Below are 26514 nucleotides of genomic sequence, written 5' to 3'. Positions count from 1 at the left end.
ACTCTCTTCTTGACCCTCTCCAATCCGGTTTCCGCTCTTTACATTCTACTGAACCTGCCCTCACTAAAGTCTAATGATCTACTAACAGCTAAATCAAATGGTCATTAGTCCATGCTAATTCTCTTGGATCTATCTGCAGCATTCGACACTGTGGATCATCAGCTCCTCCTCACGATGCTCCGTTCCATTGGCCTCAAGGACACCCTTCTCTCCTGGCTCCTTTACTGTACCTTTTCCTGGCTCCTCCTCTCATCTTCCCCTTACTGTTGGGGTTCCTCAAGGATCAGTCCTAGGCCCCCTCCTCTTCTCTTTTTATACTGCCCCTATTGGTCAAACAATCAGTAGATTTGGTATCCAGTACCATCTCTATGCTGACAACACCCAATTATACGCTTCTTCTCCTGACATCACGCCAGCCTTTCTAGAAAACATCGGCAATTGTCTAACCGCTGCGTCTAACATCATGTCCTCACTATATCTGAAACTGAACCTGTCAAAGACTGAACTCCTTGTGTTTACTCCCGCTACTAATGTACCTATACCCGACATTACCATTTCCGTGTGTGGTTCTACTATTACTCCCCAGCAACATGCCCGCTGTCTTGGGGTCATACTTGACTCTGAGCTTTCCTTTGTCCCCCACATCCGATCACTGGCTCGCTTTTGTTATCTGCACCTCAAAAACATTTCTAGAATTCGACCTTTTCTTACTTTTGACTCTGCAAAAACTCTTACTGTTTCTCTTATTCATTCTCGTCTCGACTATTGTAACTCCCTTCTAATCGGTCTCCCTCTTATCAAACTCTCCCCCCTCCAATCTGTCTTGAATGCAGCTGCCAGGATCATATTCCTCGCCAATTGTTACACCGATGCCTCTACCTTGTGCCAGTCATTACACTGGCTACCCATCCACTCCAGAATCCAGTACAAACTTATTACCCTCACCCACAAAGCCCTCCATGGCTCAGCACCACCCTACATCTCCTCCCTTGTTTCAGTATACCATCCTACCCGCGCCCTCCGTTCTGCTGATGACCTGAGGTTAGCATCCTCAATAATCAGAACCTCCCACTCCCATCTTCAAGACTATACACGTGCTGCGCCAATTCTTTGGAATGCACTTCCCAGGTCAATACGATTAGTCCCCAATCCCCACAATTTTAAGCGTGCCCTGATAACGCATTTATTCAGACTGGCCTATCGCCTCAACATATTAACCTAATCTATCCCTGTGTGGCACAGCCAAAAGTTTTTTTTACCATAACCAGGTTCCCCACATCATGTTCCCACATGCTTTATGCATCCATTAGCCCTCTGCATCCGTACTGTTACACACTTAACATTATGGCTGGTCCATACAATCAGGGCAACTGTTACCACCCACCTTTCGTGTCTCCCCTTTTTTTCCTCATAGATTGTAAGCTTGCGAGCAGGGCCCTCATTCCTCTTGGTATCTGTTATGATCTATGTGATTATTGTTATGCTGTAATGTATATTGTCTGTACAAGTCCCTTCTGAAATATAAAGTGCTGCAGAATATGTCAGCGCTATAGAAATAAAATTTATTATTATTATGTCACCGCTGATCTCTAGCAATAGGCAGCATTCTCAATGATGTCACTGCTGATCTCTAGCAATAGGCAGCATTCTCAGTGATGTCACCGCTGATCTCTAGCAATAGGCAGCATTCTCAGTGATGTCACCGCTGATCTCTAGCAATAGGCAGCATTCTCATTGATGTCACTGCTGATCTATTGCAATAGGCAGCATTCTCAGTGATGTCACCGCTGATCTCTAGCAATAGGCAGCATTCTCAGTGATGTCACCGCTGATCTCTAGCGATAGGCAGCATTCTCAATTATGTCACTGCTGATCTCTAGCAATAGGCAGCATTCTCAATGACGTCACCGCTGATCACTGAGAATGAAGCCTATTGCTCAAGATGTCACTGCTGATCTCTGGTGATGGCTAAGCGGAATTCTCAGTGATGTTACCACTGATCTCTAGCAATAGGCCTCATTCTCAGTGATGTCACCGCTGAACTCTGGTGATGGATAGGCGGTGTTCTCAGTGATGTCGCCGCTGATCTCTAGCGATGGATAGGCGGCATTCTCAGTGATGTAACTGCTAAACTCTAGCAATAGGCAGCATTCTCATTGATGTCACCGCTGATCACTGAGAATGAGGCCTATTGCTAGAGATGTCACCGCTGATCTCTGGTGATGGATAGGTGGCATTCTCAGTGATGTCACTGCTGATCTCTGGTGATGGATAGGCGGCATTCTCAGTGATGTCACTGCTGATCTCTGGTGATGGACAGGAGGCAATCTTAGTGATGTCACTGCTGATCTCTAGTGATGGATAGGAGGAATTCTCAGTGATGTCACCCACCACCTACATACAGTATTCTCGTCATCTTTAACAGATTACTTTCTGTGGGAAAACAAGATAAACTTGTTATGCCTTTTAATAGCTAACAGAAATAAAATAAATTATGTTCCAAAGCAAGCTTTCTAGACTTCTCAGACCTTTTCCTCAGGCATGTTATATCAAAGTATTTGAAGAAACACAATTTTAGGCACACACACAAAAAAAAGAGGTAAGGCGTAAAAAAATGGACTGTTTTTTTATGTGCATATAATCCTGTTTCTTCAGATACTTTGGTTTACCATGCCTGAAGAAAAGACCTAAGTCTCGAAAGCTTACTTTGTAACATAATTTATTTTATTTCCGTTAGCCATTAAAAAGTATCATAACTACAAGATTATCTTGTTTTTCCCACCGAGAGCACTCTTTTTTTCAACTGGCTAACACCGTTTGGCCCCCCCACCCCTACGTCACGCATTCGACTGTATAAGCATCATAGATGAAAGTGATGGAGGAGAGAGCGTCAGATGACGGTCCCTCTCCCATCATTCCCCCTCTGTGTCTGACGCTGTGGGCGTGATGAGGTCACTTCATTGCACACCACACTGCTGAGGAGACGCGAATACTACAATATCACATCCTAGATATCAATGAATTAAATATTCCAGTTGCAAATCTTTATTAATTACGTAGTGGAATACGATGAGAACAATAAAACTTAAAAATGATCAATGTACATTAAAGTTTATAACCCACAGAGGTCTGGATTTAGAATGATACTCAAAATCAAAGTTTAAAATCAAATTACAGGCTGATCCAACTTCAGTGGAAATACCTCAAGACAAAGAAATGATGCTCAGTAGTGTGTGTGGCCTCCACGTGCCTGTATGACCTCCCTACAATGCCTGGGCATGGTCCTGATGAGGCAACGGATGTTGTCTTGAGGGATCTCCTCCAAGACTTGGATTAAAGCATCAGTCAACTGTTGGACAGTCTGTGGTGCAACAAGGCATTGGTGGATGGAACAAGACATGGTGTCCCAGATGTGTTCGATTGGATTCAGGTCTGGAGAACGGGCAGGCCAGTCCATAGCCTCAATTATTTCATCATGCAGGAACTGCTCTCACACTTCAGCCCCATGAGGCCTAGCATTGTCATGCATCAGAAGGAACCCAGGGCCAACTGCACCTGCATATGGTCTCACAATGGGTCTGAGGATCTCATCCCAGTACCTAATGGCAGTCAGGGTACCTCCTAGCTAGCAAATGGAGACCTGTTCCACCCTCCTAAGAAAACCCTCCCCACACCATTACTGACCCACTTCCAAACCGGTCATGCTGGAGGATGTTGCAGGCAGCAGAAAATTCTCCAACGTGTCTCCATACTCTGTCACATGTGCTCAGTGTGAACCTGCTGTCATATGTGAAGAGCACAGGGCATCAAAGTCGAGCTTGCCAATCTTGATGTTCTCTGGAAAACACCATCGCCCTGCACAGTGTTGGGCTGTAAGCTCAACACACACTTCGGCCCTCATACCACCTTCATGGAGTCTGTTTCTGACAGTTTGAGCAGACACATGGATGTTAGTGTTCTGCTCGAAGGCATTTTGTAGGGCTCTGGCACTGTTCCCCCTGTTCCTCCTTGCACAAAGGAAGAGATAGAAGTCTTGCTGCTGGGTTGTTGCCCTCCTTCGGCCATCTCCACATCTCAAGGTGTACTGGCCTGTCTCCTGGTATCTGCTCCATACTCTGGACACTGTTATAACAGACACATCTACCCTTCTTGCCGCAGCTTGCTTTGATGTGCCATCCTGGATGAGCTGCACTACCTGAGCAACTTCTGTGAGTTGTAAACACCGCCTCATGATACTGAGGGGTGAGAGCAATGTCAAAATAAAAAAGTGATAAAAACAACAGCCAAAAAGATGATAACTTAGAAATGGTCTGTGGTCACAACCTGCAGAACCACTCCTTTATAGAGGTTGTCTTGCTAATTGCCTATCATTCTTACCTGTTGCCTGTTCAATTTGTGCAACAGCAGGAGAAATTGATTCACAATCAGTGTTGGTTCATAAATGGAAAGGTTGATTTAATAGAAGTGTGATTAACTTGGAGTTACATTGTGTTGTTTAAATGTTCCCTTTATTTTTTTGAGCAATTTACTATATGCAGGACTATGGGAGTGCATTATACTATATAGAGGACTATGGGGGAGTGCATTATACTATATAGAGGACAATGGGGTAGTGCACTATTCTATATAGAGGACTATGGGTGAGTGCATTATACTATATGGAGGACTATGGGGAGTGCATTATATTATATAGAGGACTATGGGGGAGTGCATTATACTAAATGGAGGTGTAATGTCACAACGAATCCTGGAGCAGATGCGGGGCTGAACTAACGGAGCTCTCACCACAACAGGTACAGCAAGTGGAAACAGTGCTAGATTGGTGTCAGAACATTTTCACCCGTCATGACGAGATGATTTCGGCTGCACCACAGCCATCACCCATGAGATTCCAACAGGAAACACCGCACCCATTCGGGAACGATATTGACAAATCCCACCACAAATGTACCAGGAGGTGGAGATGCTTGCGCATATGCTACAGTGTGAGGTCATCCGAGAGAGCCCCCATTGTTCTAGTACGAAAGAAAAACGGAACCCTACGTTTCTGTGTGGATTACCTGAAGCTGAATGCCTGCACCGTGCGAGACTCTTATCCGCTGCCAAGAATTGAGGAACCCTGTCTGCTCTGGGAAAAGTGACGTACTTATTGTCACTGGATCTGGCCAGTGGGCACTGGCAGATGCCCATGTCTGAGCAGGATCGGGCGAAGACCGCATTCATACTGCCTATGGGATTGTTCGAGTTCAGTCGGATGCCTTTTGGCCTCATCGACACACTTTGGACATTTCAACGATTAATGGAGAGATGTTTGGGGGGACCTGAACTTTGAAGCTACCCTCTTTTTCCTAGATGACATCATCGTCTATGCCGCCACTTTTGAGGAGCACCTGCAACGGCTGGAACAGGTGCTGAGTCGGCTGCAGAAGCATGACCTGAAAGTGAAACCTCGGAATTGTCACCTCTTTCGCAAGCAGGTTAAATATCTGGGACATGTCGTATCCGCTGATGGGGTGAGACCCACCCGTGAGAAGATAGCCGCAGTACAAGACTAGCCCACTCCGAAGACCGTGAAGGATGTCCGGGCCTTTCTGGGAATGACCGGATACTTGGACTACTGCAATGCTCTATTAATTGGCCTCCCCGTTACTCGACTATCCCCTCTCCAGTCCATCCTTAATGCAGCAGCCAGGGTCATCCATCTGGCTAATCAGTACTCAGACGCGTCCGCTCTTTGACAGTCCTTACATTGGCTGCCCATTCATTATAGGCATTATTGTCACCCACAAAGCTCTCCACAGTGCAGCACCCCCCTACATCTCCTCCCTCATTTCTGTCTATCGGCCTAATCAACTGCTGCACTCTGCAAACGACTTTCGACTAACCTCTGCACTAATCCATACCTCCCACTCCCGACTCCAAGACTTCTCCCGCACTGCGCCAATCCTTTGGAATGCTCTACCCCAAAAAATTAGGACTATCCACAATTTGCATAGTTTCAGGCGTTCCCTCAAAACACATTTGTTCAGAGCGGCCTATCACGTTCACTAATCAAAGTCATTCTATGTGTAAGTGTGCGTGTGTAGCCCATTTACTATCTCCATCCATCCCTCACTCCCTCAAGATGGCTGGACCTTCATTGTAAATTCACCATTGTAAATACACACCTGTACTTTGTATCTCCCCCACCTCATTGTAGATTGTAAGCTCTCACGAGCAGGGTTGTCTTATTTTGCTTTAATTATTGTATTGTTAACGTTGTTACTTATGACTTGTGTTTTGAAACTGTTAAACTGTAAAGCGCTGCGGAATATGTTGGCGCTATATAATAAAGATTAGTATTATTATTATTGGACCATTCCGTGGAGGAAAGTCAAAAAGAAGCTTTTCGAGCCCTAAAAATGGCCTTGACTGAGGCACCCGTCCTGGCTTATGCAGATTTCTCTCAACCCTTCATTCTCCACACCAATGGAAGTCTACAGGGATTAGGATCATTACTGTCACAGATGACTGCTACATCATCAGAGGTAATTCGTGCAATGCATCCCTGGGAACAGAAGTTGCCAGCAGCGCCGATGAGGACCGGGAAGACTCCGGGGGCCGACAGAGGGTAAAGGTACTGTCACACTTAGCGATGTACCAGCGATCCCGACCAGCGATATGACGCGGTCAGGATCGCTGGTACATCGCTAAGTGGTCGCTAGTGAGCTGCCACATAGGCAGATCTCACCAGCGACATCGCTGGGGACGGGGATCGCTACTTACCTGTCACACCAGGCGATCCTGCGTCCTCCCGCCCGCGTCCATGCGTCGCTCGTCCTCACAGCAGGAAGCGCCACAGGAAGCCTGTTCTCGCGCGATCAGCGATAACCAGCGGGGGAGCGGGTCGGAGGTAAGTATCAGACACAGAGATATCGCTAGCAATATCGCTATAACGTCACTAGTTATAGCGATATTGCTAGCGATATCTCTTAGTGTGACAGGCCCTTAAGTATTAGCTCTATTTTTTTATTTTTTTTAATTATTTTTCACATTTTATCTTTTAGGCCAGGTTCATATAGGGTTAATGCAGTCCGTTCAATGCATAGAATTGACGGACTGCATTAACGCTACTCCCATAACGCGATCGCGTAGTGTTATCCCGCTAGCGCAGATGCTTCATCTGCGCTAGCAGTGATGGACCCCCAGACGCTGCAGCCTGCGTCTGAGGGTCCGTCACAGAATGACGGCTAATCGCTAGCACATGCCGATTATGGCATGCTTTAGCGATGCCTCGTCTATTGCAGTGTATGGGTGCATTAACGCATCCGTTATATAGCATTAATGCCGCTATGTAACGGATGCATTAAACGCACCCCTCTAAGGCTGTGTGCACACGCTGCGGATTGGGGTGCGGATTTGGCCGCGCGGATTTTGTAAAATCCGCAGGTAAATCTGCAGGTCAAAAGACCTGCGGTTTTATCTGCGGATTGCTCTGCGGTTTTGCCCTGCGGTTTTTCATCTCCACAATGGAGGAGATGGCAAAGCGCAGCGGAATCCGCAGAAAGAATTGACATATCAATTCTTTCTGCGGTTTCAAAACCGCAGGAAAACCGCGCGGAAAAATCTGCACCGTCTGCACTGCGTTTTTTTATTCCAATAGGGAATAATGGTACTGTACACCGCAGCAGAATCCGCAGCGTGTGCACACACCCTGACACTATGTAAACTCAGCCTCATTATTGATGCCACATAGGCAGCCTCAATAGTAAAATGTTGGTCACACTTGTCAAGCACTATGCTTGACAAGTGTGACCAACCTGTCAATCACTTTTCCAAGTTATGCTTCAAATCACTTGGAAAAGCGCTAGCATTCTGCAAGCTAAAAACGCTTGTGTATGCGAATTCCGCATGCGTTTTACCTGCGGCGGGGAGTTGCGGAAATGCTGCGGACAATTCCGCAGCATTTCTGCAACATGGGCACATAGCCTTATAATTGGACTGCAATTCTCCCATTTAACCCTTCATCTCCCTGCGAGGAGTTCATCCCCTGTTAAATTAAAGCTGTTAAACTGGTTAACCCTTGCTCTGCCTTCTGCTTGTCACTGCATTCCGCAACCTGCTTACACTGTGACCTCTGGAGTGCCGTGACCATGACAAGCAAGTTGTAAATGACAGACCGAGTAGAATTTTTTCAATCCCAATATGTGCCATGGACAAAGTCGACATTTTCAACGTTACTCCCTGCTGTTAGTAAATGCACATTACCTGCATGCTACCTGTGTACGGTGCACTGTTGGTCCTTTTTTGCATTGTGCTGGAGTTCCCCCTTACATGTTGTTTTGTAATATACTGTGTACAATTCAAAGCTCCCAGGCAAGGGGGCAGGAACTGAGATGTCACCCCGTGTGTCATTTATACTAACTGGTGCCGTATAGGGCACATGGATCCTTTGGGCACCCTCAGGCAGCAAGGACGGGATGCCCCCACTGCAACCCTTGTATCTACCCCTGACTTCTTGGATAAGGTATTCAGGATGTGCTTTCCTATATCGCTTTCCTTTCAGGGGACTTGTGACTTCATCTGGAGCAAAATTCTATCTCCATATTTTGGGTTAGTCATATGATCCATAATTACATTACTTTTCCCATGAATTGTAGTCTAGAAGAGTAGGACAATACCCACAGTATTCTGTAGTGAGGGGTACAAAGGCTGTGGACAATGAGGACCCTCAGAGAGCAGTTAACCAGTAACTTTGCATTGTCCTGTGCTTTGTGATGGGAGGGACCTTTGTCACTTTGTTCAGCTTCCCTGTGAGGAAATAGGAAACAGAAGTCCCAGAAACTGGAAGCAGAGGAGGGTCCAAATAATCAGTCTGAGCCAAGAGATGTGAAGGCTGGAAGTGCACATTTTGGAGCCCAGGACATTTTCTGTGGACACTTAAGTCACAGGATCAAGTATGGAGTCTTTGCTCACCTCTGGTTTATTCATGGTTATAATGGTGTGTAATGCAAAAAATGAGCTGCCTCAAGGTGAGTACTCTGGTGCTGGGAGTCCAGGGATCACTAATCTAAATGCTTCAAATGCATTATATTTCTGGGAGTGTAGAGAATATTGCCTTGAAAAACAAAAATTAAAATGACGGTTACTCTTTAAAGAAAGTGGACGTTCTTCAACTTCCTTAAAATCTTTTTATGTTTCAGTGCCCAAGATCTTTGCATGCTAAAAGTGAATGGAAACTTGTTCCCATTCAGAATCTATAGAGTCTGCGCAGGACTAATCCTGGTTGCTCAGTTGCTCCTGTCTTTCTGCTCTTTTTGCTTTTAAGCTCAATAAAGGATTGCTGACAGCCTGAGATTGTTGTTGTGTGAAAATAGATCTTGGTCTGCATGTTTTTTTTCAGCATCTATGTAGTAAGATATGTTTCCATTAATTGATAGCTAAATGTCATTTTGAAAATATACCGTATTAGAAAGTTTAACAACATACACCCAATAATAAGAGAGGCATGCAATTTTTAGATCCTGAACTGCTGAAAGTGTAGAGAATCTAGCACTGTTTTGCACAGTCAGATGGCCATATAGGCCATATAAATTGGACAGAAATTGGAACGCAATGCCAAGACTATCCAGCGGCTCTCCCGACCCCAGTGTGGCAGCTTCATGTATTTTTATGCAGCTGTCATGTTTGGGTCAGGAGAACTTGCAGCCAGTCAGTGCACTGCTTTCTGATCTTCGTCCGATTTATACTGCCAGCTGACTGCATCCTTATTCTGCTGAAATATTTTAAAATTTGGAGTGAATTACACCTGTTACATTAAACCTACAGACATATAACTTATTTGATTCCAGATTTTCAGAATAAAAATGCTGGAAGCGTAGAGAATCTTGCACTATGTTATAATATACAGCGGGGTTTACTATTGCTTAAACTATGCAGAGTCCTTCTGCATAGAGTCTAGATTCTGTACTGCTGAGAGTGCAAGACTCTCTACACTATGTTATAATATACTGCTAGGGGTAGAATATTTTAATACAATGGGGTTGACCATCGCTTAAACTATTGTACTGCTGAGAGTGTAGAGAATCTTACTCTCATTATACTGGTGGCGATGGAATATGTTAATTAAATGGTAATGACGGTCACAGACTTACACTGTTGCTTGAAGCATGAAGATTCTGTGTTTTCTGCAGTTCTCCATCTATATCATGGGCTGCTCGGACAGTAGAGATTCCTAATGTTCTTTAGTTCTATATCTAGATCCTTTACTATCAATGCTGTAGAGATTTCTGTGTTGTGTCTGTTATACACTTGTCCCTGGTCTGGGCTCTGCTCCCTTGCCACTGGTCCGCTAAACTCTCTTGTGTTCTATGTCACTCTTTGCAAGTAGCCTGGTGTGCTTCCTCCTTGTGATCATCTACCAAGGCCTACCAAGACACCCACCCGTGCCTTGCTATTGAGACTCTTAGTTTGCTGGTGCATCATGACCTGTTCCTGGTCTTCCAAGACCTCTGCTACCCTTTCCTGGTCTGCCAGAATGTCTGCTACCTGTGTACGGTTTCCAGGACATCTCCTGTCTGCCTGCGTCTTTCAGAACCTCTGCTACCTGTCTGCGGTCTCCAGGACGTCTCCTATCTGCCTGTGTCTTCCAGTACCTCTGCTTTGTTTTATTTTAAACATCTTTTTATTGGTTTAACAAAGAGAAATAACATTACATGTGACTGATATGATCAAGCATTATTAGTTTCTCACATTTCAAGTTTGATCTTACTAATCGTATATTCACATCTCATATATTACTGCTTGATACTTGTTGCTATGCAGTAAACCAGGTAGTATCCGTCTAAGTTTTATTGCTTAAACTCATGAGTCCCAGACAAAATCTTTGACGTAGATCCCTGGAAAAGATGTACACATCAATCGTAGCAAAATACAAACTTTTAACTGTGTAGAAAGAATAAAAGTTAGGTAGAGAAGTAGAGTGGATAGAAGGAGGAGTAATTAAGGGTGGGATGGAGTAGGAATTCCAGTCAGGGGGGTGATGTCCATTCGGCAGGGGGTTTTGCCCTATTGTCTGAATGGTCAACCAATGTTGCTCCAAGATTAGTTGGTCTTAGGGCAATTTGGTAAATTTTACTAAGGGTTTAATAATTTTAAGTATTCATCTGTTTCTCTAAAGAGTGTCCACGGCGCCCAGTACCTCTGCTACTTGTTCCTGGTCTTCAATGGCCTCTGCTATCTATCTGCATTCTCCGGGACCTCTGCTACTTGTTCCCACGTGCCTCAAATGCCTGCTGCACTGATGCCCGTGACCTGTGTCTCCACCTGGACCTTGGAATTCAAGGATCCACCTCACCTAGTGAGCCTAACAGTGTCTTATTACACTGCTGTTGGTTTTTAGAAAATGTGATGGTAATGACTCTCAGAGGCAGGTCTTATGTAGGATGTGTCTGGATTTTGCACTATTAGGAACATAGAGAACCTTGATGTAGAAGTCACTGATTAATTGGCTGAGGATGGCGCTAAACAAGCAACTAACTGTTTCCAAGTGGAACTATAGGAATATGAAAACTGCTCTGTGCAATGAGAGAAAATACAGTGGGCAGCACCTTGTTTTAGTGATTACTCCTCTGTTTCCGTTTACAATATGGCCAGGAATCTACAGTGGGTTCAGTGTCCACCTTGGTCAATGGTCACCAACCTGTGACCCTCCATCTGTTGCAAATCTACTACTCCCATGATGCTCTGACAACTTTGGGAATAGTAGTTTTCCGTCAGCTGGGGGCCCCAGGAGGAGATCACGGCCTTCACTGCTATGATACATGTATCTAAAATGTTCTGTTCAGCATCACAATATTTATTTCCTGCCATTGTCCTCATCCAGTAAACGCAGCAGCTGCCCGATTCTGTAATACAGAGGAAACTTGCACACCCACCGCCTGTCATAGCTGTCCCTTATTGTCCCTCTACTCTCTGAACATTCTTCCTGTTCGGCGTTCCTGGGATTTTTTACTTATTTGTCATTAATAATTGCATCCATGATATTCAGTACATGTGCTAGTCTTCCATATATGTATATATTGGGGCAAACTGACCACTGAGGCAAAGCCAAAAGCCACTGACCAGTTGGGCTCACAGCTCTTTGGTTAGTAGTCGCATTCCCATCATATATCCCTAGGTTATATCATACTTACAAATTTCCCCAAAACATCTCGGAGGCTCCCGCAAAATGAGGAGACATCTGGAAGAGTTTGGCACACGCCTAAAGCCCCCGTCACACATAGCGATCTCGCTAGCAAGATCGCTGCTGAGTCACAAGTTTTGTGACGCAACAGCGATCTCACCAGCGAGATCGCTGTGTGTGACAGCTATCAGCGACCGGCCCCCCTGCCGGGTATCGCTGATCGCTGTGGAAACCTCTGGACATTTTTGGGGTCGCTGGTCTCCCGCTGGCCAGCACGCATTGCTGCGTGTGACAGGCGGGAGACCAGCGAGCAGGAGCTGGTAACTAGGGTAAACGCAGGGGCTCTAAGGGGCGCGCAGCACCTAGAAACCCGTGTGTGTACCTTAGGCCTGTTTCACACATCCGTTTTTTGGCATCAGTCAAAATCCGCCAATTTCCAAAAAAACGGATCCGCCAAAAAAGGGGCGGATTTGTTTTTTTCCCCATAGACTTACATTAGTGGCGGATCTTGACTGACGGTCGTCCGTCACACCCTTTTTTTGGCGGATCCGCCAACATTTTTCGGTCTCCCGGGCGGATGGGACGGACACTGCAACATTTTTTTTTTACTTTTTTTTACTTTTTTACCGCTATTTTTAACTGCGCCTGCGTGGAAGCTCTGCTCCAGGAACACTTTTAACCCTCAAATACCATTCCAGGACAGAAAATTTTTTTTCCTCTCTCTCTCTCCCCCCCCCCCCTTATTCCAGTCACGGTTCCTTTAAAATTCTACCTTACACGGATCCATCAAAACAACGGTCCGGTGCCACCCGTTTTTTTCAATCCGCGTTTTCCGCCATTTTGGCGGATTTTGACTGAGCGGAAAAATGGATGTGTGAAACAGGCCTTAGTTACGCACGCCTCATAGAAACCCGATGTGTACATTAGTTACCAGCTCCCTGCATCAGCACGCTGGTAACTAAAGTACACAGCGACGCCGCGCGCTCAGCGTCGCTGGTGCTGATCGCCAGTGAAGCTGTCTGTTTGACAGCTCACCAGCGATCATGTAGCAACTCACCAGCGATCCTGACACGTTAATATCGTTGTCCGGATCGCTGGTGAGTCGCTATGTGTGACGGGGCCCTAAGCCTCCTGGAAAGCAGCACATCCAGGATGTTTCTTGTGTGCAACAATAGGAGCTCCATCACTAGGCGATGCCCTGATATGCAAATGGGTGTGGCCTGAAAAAGGCCAGGCTGTAGTTATGGGGAAATTTTGCCACTTTTCCCACCTTCTTGGCAGGTATTAGCAAAAGATGGCAAGTATCGGTTTTGTCCCAAATGTGAGTTTTATGTAACCTCTGATAATCTAGAAGACTGGAAAATCCAAAACCTATCAAATCCCAATGATGCCGAATTAAATAAGCTTTTCTGTAAATTAATAGTTACAGCTGATGACCAATCAATGCCAATCAATGATTTTTTTTCTGTGGGAAGTCATCTATTTACATAATTGCCTTGTAATGTTTTCATTTCCTGTTCTGTCCAGATGTCACCGTATCCCAGAATTCCAAGCGGAGGAAGTTCACCGACCGCCATATTGGGACACCAAAGTGATGGGTGTCTCAATATGGAAACTGCTGCTGGTACCAACCTATTGTGCGGTACCACCAGCGGAACACCGTCGCACCACACACACACACTCTATACGCTATATGCACCACACACTATATGCCGTATGCACCACACTCAGTGTCTCACAGTCACACTCACACACATTCACACTCACAATCACACTCACACTCATACGCTCAGTCACATTCACAAACTGACACTTACACACTCAGATTCACTCACTCACACTCATACGCTGACACTCATACACTCTCACACTCACACACAATGCAGCCTCTTGCGCGGTACCACCAGCGGGACACCGTTGCACTGCGCCTGCGCAAATTCCGTGCAGGCACAGTGAATCATTTGGCTGATCCCGGCGGCAGATGCGCGACGTGTCTACAGGCAGAGGAAGCCAGTCACATTAAAGGGGTTTTCCCACGAACGAAAGTTCATTTTAAAAATTGTCTGTGTTTGACCGTGTACGGATCATACCACATCTCCTGGGCAGGGGAGGAAGCAAAAGACAATACTGTAATTACAGCAGGGGATCACAGAGGATTCATTTTGTGAGGTAAAATATTTCACTGACTGTTTTTAAACAATATTTTACCTCACAAAATGTATCTTCTGCGATCACCTGCTGTAATGTCAGTTTTGTCTTTTGCTTCCTCCCCTGCCCAGGAGCTGTGGTATGTTATGTACACTGTCAGACACAGGGGTGAGAGAAACAGAGCACAGGGGGGAGACAGCTGAAACGGGACAGCACAGGAAGGAGAGAGACAGCAGACAAGGTGGAACAGCACATGGGGTAGACAGGTCAAAGAAGAGAGCACAGACGGGAGAAGTCAGCACATGGGGAAAGAGAGGGTGGATAGGTGGGTGAGCACATGGGGGGGGAGAGATTCTCAACGCTGCAAAGCCTGCCCCCATCGTGACATTACCACCCTCCCGATGCGATAGCATCGGACCTCCATCTAGTTAATAATAATGCAGATAATAAGTGTTCATTTTATTGTCATTTTACAACTAGATGAATCAATATTAGTGATTTTTATCCTTCTCTTTAGGCCCCAAATCCCGTCCAGACTTCTCCATGCCACGCATCATCGAGCATCCATCTGACCTGATTGTACGGCGAGACCAGCCCGGCACCATGAATTGTCGTGCGGAAGGGAATCCGGAGCCCACCATAGAATGGTACCGAAACGGCGAGTCCGTCAACTTCTCTAAAGGCCACAACTCCCTCATCCTTGGGGGCTCCCTGTTCTTATTGCATATCAAAGGAAAGTCGGACGAAGGGGTTTACACCTGTGTGGCAAGAAACTCCCTGGGGACGGCCATGAGTAGGAACGCATCGCTCACAATCGCCTGTAAGAACACACAAAATTAGTTATCTGCTTATTAGTTGTATCAGTGAAAAGCTCCACCCCAGAGGAGTTACATAGAATCCTAGAATGGTAGAGTTGGAAGGGACCTCCTGGGTCATCTGGTCCAACCCCCCCGCTCAAAGCAGGATTCACTAAACCATCCCAGATGTCTGCAAAGCCTCTGTCTAAAGACTTCCATGGAAGGAGAACTCACCACCTCTCGAGGCAGCCTGTTCCATTCATTGATTGCCCTCACTGTCAAAAAGTTTTTTCTAATATCTAATCTGTGTCTCCTCCCATTCAATTTCATCCCATTGCTTCTAATCTTTCCTTGTGCAAATGAGAATAATGATGATCCCTCTACACTGTGACAACCCTTCAGATATTTGTAGACAGCTATTAAGTCTCTTTTCAGTCTTAATTTTTGCAAGCTAAACATCACAAATCCTGTAACCGTTCCTCATAGGACATGGTTTGCAGACCGGCCACCATTTTGGTCACTCTTCTCTGAACTTGCTCCACCTGAAGCTCTTGGGGCCCCAACGCAAAGTCTGTAACCAGACCCTACTGCCATTTATATTACTGGTGGCTTCTTAAGGGACACAGGAGCTTTGGACCCCAGGACCAGGGTGCAATTGCGATCTCTGAATCCCCTATATCTACCCTTCATTTATATGATGCCATTACAAAAGTCATGGGACCCGATTCCTAATTTAGGTTTTTTTTATTTGCTTTTCTTCTTTATCCTGTTGTATTCGTTGTTCGTAGCAACAAATTCTTCTAAATTGCACAACCCTTGTCCATGAATTTTGTTATAAATCAGAAATATATTTTGCTTTTTTAGAAGCAAAGTCTCACGATCCATTAAAATGTTGCACACAATTCTAACATTTGAGCAGAAATTTATGGTGTAAAACATCACTCTGGGACCCAGGAAGAATTTGGAGCAAAATAGAAAGAAACAACAGGAAAAATCAGGCGCAAATGCAATAATGAATTTGGCCCCTAGGTTGTGTAAAGTTGGAGAACGACCCCTGCTTGCTGTTATAGTGTTAAAAAAAAAATAGTCCAATATTAACAAATTTCCCAAAATCCCCTATTACCCTAGAAAAGAAATGGTTACAAAAGTGACATCAACGAGATCAGTACCGGCCGCCATGTGAGGCAGGCCCCTACAATGCTACCAATCATCCCAGGCTTTCCTATGTATCCGCTGATCCCGAAAACAATGACTAACGAGCTGATTAATTAGCAATGTCATTAATTCCTGTCTAGCATGCAGTCGGCAGCTTTCATTAACACTCCGTTTTCTGTCAACTTTTTGTTTTTGCCTGTTGGCTCCCACGAGATTTGTATAGAGCCAACCCCCGGGGTCAGTGTTAATAAATATTCAGCGGCTGGCTTTATTATTACATGTAACATGGCGACGGAGGGGACGGACGTGAGCGCGAACGAGCCGTATACTGCTAATTATAAAGCAGAATTTAATGGGGCGGCCCAGCGCTAAGAAGTATGGCTTCATCAATATAAAATAAGCTTATGTTTTAATTCCTCACCATTACGTGTTGATGAATGGGAACATTCCTGTTCATGTATGGCAGCTAAATACTAGTAGAGAGCAGAGCTGAGGGTTTGGTACAATATAATGAGTATGATTGCTCCAGTACAATAGTATCCAGTCTAGACAATCCTCTATGAGCTGTACAGTCTGGACTGCAAAATGATTACCTGCTCCGATAAATTGCAACCAGCCATCAGTGTGGCGGAGAGATTTGTGCTGACCTCCTCTTTCTCACAGTGGATGGTCTAGACAGGATACATTTTCATCAAATCCTCAGCAATGAGAATTATTTTGCTGACACAATTTTAAGTATCTAAAAGATATCAAAAATATTTTGTTTTACTGACAGCAAGCAGGAGTCCTGTATAACCGAGTAAATTACAAAGTTAGGCCACGTTAACATATTCAGTATTTGTAGCCAAAACCAGGAGTGAATCAATCAGAGGAAGAGTATAATAGAAACTTGTCACCACTTCTGGATTTATTACTGAACAATTCACTGATTTACAAATTTAAAAAAAATAGAAAACCCTAAGGTCAGATTCATGTACCTGGGTTTCACAGTTCGTACTATGGACTGGTTGTGGGTCTCCAGACCAGAACTAGACACCCTATATATGCCTATGAGGCTGTTCGGTTTGGGCCAGGAAAACTGTGATCAGTTAGTGTTCTGTCACTTATAAGCCATAAAGCGCAACAACACCGAAATTATATTAAAAAAAGTATGTAACTATAGATTTTTGAGTATGTCATCAAGTTGGTAAAATTGAATTAAGTTATTCCTTGCAAAGTTTGCTTATTCTCTGGAAAAACAGTGTGGATGGATAGGTGGTAGCTGGGTGACAGGGTGGATGTCTAAGAGCTGGGTGACGGTGTGAATGGATAGATGGTAGTTTGCTGGCAGAGTGGTTGTATTGGTCGTGGCTTGGTGATAGTTTGGATGTATAGGTCATAGCTGGGTGGCAGTGTGGATGTAGAGGTTGCGGCTAGATGACAGTGTGAATGGGTAGCTAGTAGCTTGGTGATATTGTGGATGGATAGCTGGTAGTTCGTTGACTGTCTGGATGGGTAGATGGGTGACATTGTGGATGGGTAGGTGGTAGCTGGGTGATTGTATTAATGGATAGATGGTATTTAGGTGGCAGTGGGGGTGTAAAGGTAATAGTTGGATGTGTGCTCGAAAAATTATTTGGCTTTATAAATTTACATTTGTGTATTGTGATTATGAGATCCATAAGGCTTAGCGAGGGCTAATGCCTGCGCACATGTGATAGCAATGACATCCTAAACGTGTGTAACGTGGTGTGGGGCAGTAGCCGTGGGCGAGCTACTCATTTTCCATGCTCCATGAACATGGAGGTCTTGGCTGGATGTATGGACTTTGTCTATGGAGGTGGTACACCCTTCTAGGTCGCATGGACAGGACCCATGGCTGTGGAGTTGGTGTCCATTTTGGTGGACTCGGAGTTGGAATTGGAGTTGGTATAAATGGACTGACCGACTTCTAAAATATATAATACATTGGGTGCAGTAGTTCAGTGCAGGATGTGCTGTAAATGTTTTCAGAATCATTTGGGAAAGTTCTGAAATGTTCTATAAATGTCCGTTCTGTTCCTGATCTAAGGATCTCGGCTCTTAGCTGAGATGAATTTGTGCTGCACTTCATGTACATGCTCTGTAGTGACCAGTGCTGTGGAGTCGCAAGTCAGGGAAAATGAGAAGTCAGAATCGGTGGTTTGGCTTACCGACTCCACAGCCCTGTCAGGACCAGATGGTGTAAAGTTCAATGAGGGAGACCACCAACCATACATAAACAGTATTTTACTGATCACCAAGTTGTTGAGGATTATGTATAATAGAAAGCGAGTGAATAACTTCACAAATGTTTTCTTACAGCATAGCGCATGTCTCTCCACCTCTCCCAGGCTTACTTGCTTCTGTCCCCAGGTTCCTCTGCCTTCACCACAACCCAGCTCAGTACTACCGTCCAGTTAGCGAGAGTCCAATTTTGAACCTGCGGTTCCACATCTCCTCTTCCCCTTAAAGGAACTAGTTTGCCACTATGGCTGGTACTTAGCTTCTCTGCTTGATGACGCCTTGGAACTCCCGCCCGGGGCAATCTCTTTGTCTCATGTTATCTGTCCTGTCTTAGCCTATTACCTGTCTGAGTTATAAACTTTGGGCCGTACTGCTAGGCGTCCTGTCCCAGGAGCTGTCTCCAGTGCATCTCTCTGCCCTTCTGTCAGTATTCTTTCCGCTTTGCTCAGGATCACGCTATCCACTGTCTGTATCCTCTGACTTCAAGGACATCCACGTCATGTGGCTTTGCTCACTATCCAGACCTTAGGGCCCAGCGTGCAGTAAAAGCAGACCTATCTGACATCTTGACAAGAAAAGTTGTCTGTCCCTTCACATTATCCCTTCCCACTCTGGGCTAGTCCCAATCATTAACCCTAACTCTCCTTACTGTCAGGCAGAACACAACACGAATAGTAATAACGCATGTCAAAATTCATATTACACATCAATATACTTTTGCATCAATACAGTTGTCTTCAAGGGGGAGCGTGGGCAGTATGTCCATCTCCTTACACATGGTCACACAAACATAGTGGGAGAAGGCAGGAAGGAGGTTACAGATGCAGAATATCATCAATATTAGAACAGTAGAGTACATACAGTACAGAGCATGTGCTTCACAGGGTTCATTAGAACAACAGGATTATCCCAGGGGAACTTCTATCCATGTGCTGCTAGTGACCATGCTGTCATAAAGGGGTTTTCTGGGCACACAAATTTTGAAAACATTGTGAAGCCTATGTGAAATCAAGGACCTTAATGATTTACTTGCTGTTGAACTTTAGTTCTGCTCATTTGCTGCCACATGTGGTGACCTTCATCTCCTTACTTCATGCAAGAAATATAGACATATGTAGACTTATGAAACACAGAGTGCGGCGATTTCCTGTTTGTGCTTTGAACAGAACAAAGCCTGTAAGTTAAGCACAGGCCTGAATGCTGAAGGCGGAACTCAGCCAGTAGCTCTCAAGTAGTGCACTCTGAATGGAGATGTCACAGGGACATGGCCCCAAAACCCTACATGAGGGAGGCAGGGCTCAGGAAGCAGTTCTCAGTGATTATGTTATAGGGGTGTGGCCTGTGATTCTGACCAGTTGTGAGTGGCTGACTGCTGTGGGTGTGTGCAGGGATGGAAGGCAGAACCAAAAGAGGCAGTGCAGGAAGGGAGGGCAGAACCCATAGAGGCAGTACATGAAGGGAGGTCACAAGCCATAGAGATTGTGCAGAAAGGGAAGGCAGAACCTGTAGAAGTCATGCGGAGAGAGTGGGCAGAACCCTAGAAGTCATGCGGAGGAGGGCAGAACTCATATAGGCAGTGCGGGGAAGGAGTACCGCTCTCGTAGAGGTTGTGGGTAGAGGGAGAGCAAAACCAGTGGAGGGACACTGCAGTAAGAGAAGGCATAATTGGTAGCGGCAGGGAGGGAGGGCAGAACCCATAGAGGCAGTACAGGAAGGGAGAGCATAACCCATAGAGGTTGTGTGGCGAGGAAGGGAAGAACCAGTAGAGGATGTGCGGAGAGGACAGAAATGGTAGAGGCAGTGCAGGGAGGGAGGGTAGAATCCATAGAGGCATTTCAGGGAGTGAGAGGTAGAGGTTGTGTGGAGTGAGAGGGCAGAACCCATAGATGCAGTGCGGGGAGGGAGTACAGAACCCATAGAGGCAGTGTGGGGAAGGAGGGCAGCACCCATAGAGGCAGTGCAGGAAGAGAGGGCAGAACCCGTAGAGGCAGTGCAGGAAGAGAGGGTAGAACCCGTAGAGGCAGTGCAGGAATAGAGGGCAGAACCCGTAGAGGCAGTGCAGGAAGAGAGGGTAGAACCCATAGAGGCAGTGCAGGAAGGGAGGGCAGAACCCGTAGAGGTTTTGCGAACAGGAAGGGCAGAACAAGTAGAGGTCGTGCGGTGAGATAGGGCAGACCCCATACAGGCAGTGCTGGCTCCACAGAGAATAGTAATCACATGAACTGTTGACTTTATCCAGTGGGGTGGTGCTGGGTGCTCCATAGTGTAAGCTTACATTATAATAAATTAATACATTATATGATCCATTGCTCCCGTGCAGCACACTGCGCCTGTATGCTACCAGCACGTGGAACATTACTGACTGCAGGAGAGTATCAGGATAGCATATACTAGGTGAAGTGGTAGGAATGTTAGGAGGCACAAGCAGTATGGGCAGCAGTTTATCCATCTTGAAACTATGGGAGTCTCAGGATGGTGCTTTGTGGGAGCTGGGTGGAGTGAACAGTCACTGAGTATTGGTAGAGCAACTAGAATGCACTGCTTTTTGGGAAATGTAGTCTTGCGACATTTAGAGGGTGACCTCACAGGAAGTTCAGAATGTAACCAATAGCAAGCCACAAGGAACTCTGCATGGGGAAAGGGGAGCTGAAAAAAAAAAGTGGGGGCTTGGTGACTCATTTCAGGGTCAATCAGATCTTTTTTTTATTTTTTTTTTTTTTACGTAGAAATCCCCTTCAAGCTATAAAGAGGCATTAGATGCAAACCCCTCAATTAGAGTATTATAACTTCTGGCAGACTGACAATATATTGATGCTTCATTCACATCCAAACCTGCAGCAAACTTTTTGCCGGTTTCTTGATTACTTGTATACTTCAGGAGCTTGTGTCGTACTGCGGCCTTTTCTGGTTCAGTGTATGTATATGAGCATTCACAGTGGGGATATTGGTATCTACACCAGAAAGAGGACAGTAAAATAGTCTAATGCATGCACGATGCATCAGCACGAAGTTATTAATGAACACATGAACGCCAATATTGCTGCCTGTAACATTAAAAATGTTAAAAAAAAGTTTTTTTTCTCATCAAAGAGTTCAAAAGCCTCCAACCACATCAAGGTGTACCCAAATATGGATGGTCCCTAATGTTCTATCTCTCCATGTGCCAAACCAGGCTTCCTGTGAATGGGGAATGAAAGGAAACCAGGTGAGGTTCGCAATTAAACCCTCAGCACCCATATCTACACATCCTTCCCAGACAAGGTTTTATTTGCGAACTACGCCTGGTTTTCCACTATCTTGTAAGCTTTAGAGCTGAAATCAGTTGTTCAAAGACTGCAACAAGGACGGTGGGTCTGCGTCTGTATTTTGGGGGTCTGAATTGGGATCCCTATTACTTGCGAAGGTCTGTAAGGTATTTATTCATTTTGCTTTTTCAATACCCCTGATGTGTGTCCTGTAGAAAAGAGTAAGACAGATTGTAAAAAAAATGTTTCTCTTCTCAGTATCCCCCAATGTCACTTCTTAGAAATTAGCAAGTATAACAAGGCAGGCATCCATTGATCAGACGTTGCCGCAGTCTCCGAAACTTCTGCCCTTTCCTATCTTGTGCTTTCCTGTTTCTTTCAGTCTTGAAGGATGAATTTCGCCAGGAGCCGTTGGATAAAGTGGTGATCGCAGGGAGGCCGCTGGTGATTAACTGTTCTTCACCCAAAGGACATCCAGAGCCTATGGTGACATGGCGGAAGAATGGAGCGTTGCTGGACAGAAACAACAGCCGCTACACGGTACAGAGCAAGGATCGTCGTACATCTGCAACCAACACTCAATAAAATAATATACTGATATGGGAATGGATGAGTGAATTAATAAAAATAATTTTATTTCTATAGCGCCAATATATTCCGCAGCACTTTACGTTTTAGTGGGGACTTGTACAGGCAATAAAAGACATTACAGCATAACAATAATCACATAAATCAACAGATACCAAGAGAAATAAGGGCCCTGCTCGCAAGCTTACAACCTGAGGAAATAGGGGAGACACAAAAAGTGGATGGTAACAATTACTTGTATTGCAGGGACCAGCCATAGTGTAAGGGTACCGTTACACATAACGATGTCCCAGCGATCCCACCTACGATCCGACGTGGATGGGATCGCTGGGACATTGTTAGCTGATCGCTAGTGAGCTGTCACATAGACAGCCCCTCCAGCGATCAGGACCAGCGAGCACGCTGGTTACCAACGTAAACATCGGGTTTCTAAGGGCTGCGGGGCCCTTAGAAACCCGATGTTTACCCTAGATACCAGCGTGCACTGCAGGCAGGGCGGGAGGTGGAAGCAGAGCAGCACAGACAGACCGGCGTAGGGAGTAGCAGATAGCAGAGCTACTCCGGTCTGTGCGCCGCTCTGCTTCCACCTCCAGCCCTGCCTGCAGTGCACGCTGGTATCTAGGGTAAATATCGTGTTTCTAAGGGCCCCGGAGCCCTTAGAAACCCGATGTTTATGTTGGTAACCAGCGTGCAGCGTCGCTCATCGCTGGCTCCCGCTGCCACACGCAGCGATGCGCGCTGGCCAGCGGGAGACCAGCGATGAAAAAACGGGCCAGGACGATCCAGCACGATCAGTGATACCCCGCGGGGGGGCCGATCGCTGCTGGATGTCACACACAGCGATCTCGCTGGAGAGATCGCTGATGTGTCACAAAATCAGCGCTCTCACCAGCGAGATCGCTGTGTGTAACGGGCCCTTAAGAAATCGGGTGTTCATGTAAAGCTGCATGAAACGGTTATCAGCCTGAATATGTAAAAGGTTGTTAAACGCCGCCCTTTACTAAAGGGAATGGATGTCAGTCCTCACCTCCTCCACAGTATAGCATTGACCCTTAGAACAGATCTCACTTTTATTGATGATTGTCCTCTTCTTACCCCTAGTTTGGTGACGATGGCTTCTCTATCCGCCGCACATTGAGCTCGGATGCTGGAGTGTATATGTGTGTGGCGTCCAATCAAGCCGGTGAGAGGACAAGTCGCGGTGCGGTTATCTCTGTACAGGGTGAGTGACGGGTCACAGCTGTAACCCAGTAAAAAAATCAGAGAAATTATATATAGCAGATTATGACTAAATTCTTTACAATGTCTGTCCACTGCAATATTTTTTATCATGCCGATATGCCCTAAACTCAAGAGTTGCAATCACTGTTTTGCTGATCACAGTGATTTCACCAGCAGACTAGTGAGTGAAGCTCTGGAGTATAATACCGGATGTAATTCAAGATCAGTACAGGATCAATAATGTAATGCATGCACACAGTGACTGCACCAGCAGAATAGTGAGCGGAGCCATGGGCGTACTCACAGTGGGAAGGGGGGGGCAACTGCCCCCGCCCACGATGCGATTTTTAAGCGTTTTTGCCGTGATTTTCGGCGTGAAAACGCTGCGAAAACGTTTAAAAAACTCGTACAGAACGCACCCCATGCATTCCTATGGCATTCCGCACATGCTGTGCTAATGCTGCGCTTTTTTCCGCAGCGGAGTCGCATCGCGGAAAAAAACGCAGCATGCTCATTCTTTTTTGTGGAATCGCAAAGAATTGCCGCGATTCTGCACCCATAGGAATGCATGAGAATCGCTGACTTCCCGCATGTGGCTTTGCCCACCATGCGGGAAGTTAAGCGTCTCATGTGCGGTTGGTACCCACGGTGTGGAGGAGAGGAGACTGTCCTCCAGGCCCTGGGTACCATACCCCTGTAAAAAAAAGAATAAAAAATAAAAAACTGGGGTATATTTACCTTCCGGCGTAACGCGCTGCATTCCCGGCCTCAGCATTCCCAGTAATGCCTTGCGGCAAGGTCCTGTGATGACGTGGTCTCGCGTTACTCTAGCGGTCTCGTGAGTTCGCTATAACAACGCGAGACCAACGTCATCACAGGTCTCGCAAGGCATCGCTGGGAACGGGAGCGTCGCTGCGACTGCACGGGACATCGGAAGGTAAATATACCCCGATTTTTTAACAATTTTTAACATTCTATCTTTTACTATTGATGCCGCATAGGCGGCCTCAATAGTAAAAAGCTGGTCACACTTGTCAAACACTATGTTTGACAAGTGTGACCAACCTGTCAATCACTTTCCAAGTGATGCTTCAAATCACTTGGAAAGTGCTTGAATATCGCACGCGAAAATCGCGAACATAATCGCGGTAAAATCGCACTAAAAAAAACGCGCATTTTCTGGGAAGGAGTCCGGTTTTGAGTGTCCGGATTAAAACACAACGTGGGCACATAGCCTAAAGAACACCTCCTGGCTGCGGTAGTGGAGAGCGAGCTTACTTTTCCCGCCGCCACGCCCCCCCATGCACCCCATCCTCACCCTCCCAGAGTGACACACCGCAGCCCCTCACTGCTAATAAATCCCAGCAATGACGCTGGGTTGCTCTGTGTGCACAGGACCTGTGATGAGGTCACAGGAGGGGAGGAGTCAGGGGTCACATGATCAGGGGCCTCCATGTCTGCAGGACTCTGCTGTGCTGGTTGTCATGGTGCTGGATGAGGTGAAGTTTCTGTGTGGGGTCAGGAGGGGTTTACAGTATGTATGTAGCGGAGCCATGTGTGTACGAGGTGTACGAAGCGGAGCCACGTGTGTACGAGGTGTACGGAGCAAAGCAACATGTGTGCGTGGTGTACGGAGCGGAGCTGCGTGTGTACAAGGTGTATGGAGCAGAGCCGTGTGAGTACGAGGTGTACGGAGCAAAGCCACATGTGTGCGAGGTGTACGGAGCGGAGCCGCGTGTGTACGAAGTTACGGAGCGGAGCCGCGTGTGTACGAGGTGTAAGGAGCGGAGCCGTGTGTGTACAAGGTGTACGGAGCGGAGCCGTGTGTGTACGAGGTGTACGAAAAAGAGTCCTGTGTGTACGAGGTGTACGGAGCGGAGCCGTGTGTGTACGAGGTGTACGAAAAAGAGTCCTGTGTGTGTGAGGTGTACGGAGCGGAGCCGTGTGTGTGCGAGGTGTACGGAGCAGAGCCGTGTGTGTGCGAGGTGTACGGAGCAGAGCCGTGTGTGTGCGAGGTGTACGGAGCAGAGCCGTGTGTGTGCGAGGTGTACGGAGCAGAGCCGTGTGTGTGCGAGGTGTACGGAGCAGAGCCGTGTGTGTGCGAGGTGTACGGAGCAGAGCCGTGTGTGTGCGAGGTGTACGGAGCAGAGCCGTGTGTGTGCGAGGTGTACGGAGCAGAGCCGTGTGTGTGCGAGGTGTACGGAGCAGAGCCGTGTGTGTGCGAGGTGTACGGAGCAGAGCCGTGTGTGTGCGAGGTGTACGGAGCAGAGCCGTGTGTGTGCGAGGTGTACGGAGCAGAGCCGTGTGTGTGCGAGGTGTACGGAGCAGAGCCGTGTGTGTGCGAGGTGTACGGAGCAGAGCCGTGTGTGTGCGAGGTGTACGGAGCAGAGCCGTGTGTGTGCGAGGTGTACGGAGCAGAGCCGTGTGTGTGCGAGGTGTACGGAGCAGAGCCGTGTGTGTGCGAGGTGTACGGAGCAGAGCCGTGTGTGTGCGAGGTGTACGGAGCAGAGCCGTGTGTGTGCGAGGTGTACGGAGCAGAGCCGTGTGTGTGCGAGGTGTACGGAGCAGAGCCGTGTGTGTGCGAGGTGTACGGAGCAGAGCCGTGTGTGTGCGAGGTGTACGGAGCAGAGCCGTGTGTGTACGAGGTGTACGGAGCAAAGCCACGTGTGTGAGGTGTACAGAGCGGAGCCGCGTGTGTACGAGGTGTACGGAGCGGAGCCGTGTGTGTAAAAGGTGTACGGAGCGGAGCCGTGTGTGTACAAGGTGTACGGAGCGGAGCCGTGTGTGTGCGAGGTGTACGAAAAAGAGTCCTGTGTGTGTACAAGGTGTACGGAGCGGAGCCGTGTGTACGAAAAAGAGTCCTGTGTGTACGAGGTGTACGGAGCGGAGCTGTGTGTGTACAAGGTGTACGGAGCGGAGCCGTGTGTACGAGGTGTACAAAAAAGAGTCATGT

The 26514-nt window shown here is 46.7% G+C and overlaps 1 protein-coding gene across 8 annotated transcripts in view; it reads left to right on the top strand.

Annotated features, from left to right (window-relative positions):
- Nucleotides 1–26514, top strand: part of ROBO4 (roundabout guidance receptor 4) — a 174520-nt gene that overhangs the window by 41763 nt on the left and 106243 nt on the right. For 5 of the 8 annotated variants that reach the window (XM_073584888.1, XM_073584886.1, XM_073584883.1 and 2 more), the window contains exons 2-4: nucleotides 14829–15131; nucleotides 22135–22292; nucleotides 23442–23562. In XM_073584888.1, coding sequence (XP_073440989.1) covers nucleotides 14829–15131; nucleotides 22135–22292; nucleotides 23442–23562 — 582 coding nt within the window. Of the gene's footprint in view, nucleotides 1–8849; nucleotides 9012–14828; nucleotides 15132–22134; nucleotides 22293–23441; nucleotides 23563–26514 lie in introns of those variants that run through there. The other 3 variants (XM_073584890.1, XM_073584889.1, XM_073584891.1) reach the window with 3 other exon arrangements.

This window comes from Dendrobates tinctorius, unplaced genomic scaffold, assembly GCF_039654945.1.
Source record: "Dendrobates tinctorius isolate UK_male_01 unplaced genomic scaffold, ASM3965494v1 ptg000086l, whole genome shotgun sequence".
In the NCBI taxonomy this organism is placed as follows: Eukaryota; Metazoa; Chordata; class Amphibia; order Anura; family Dendrobatidae; genus Dendrobates; species Dendrobates tinctorius.
Note: the sequence above shows the minus strand (reverse complement) of the source record. Positions and strands in the feature narration are given on the sequence as shown.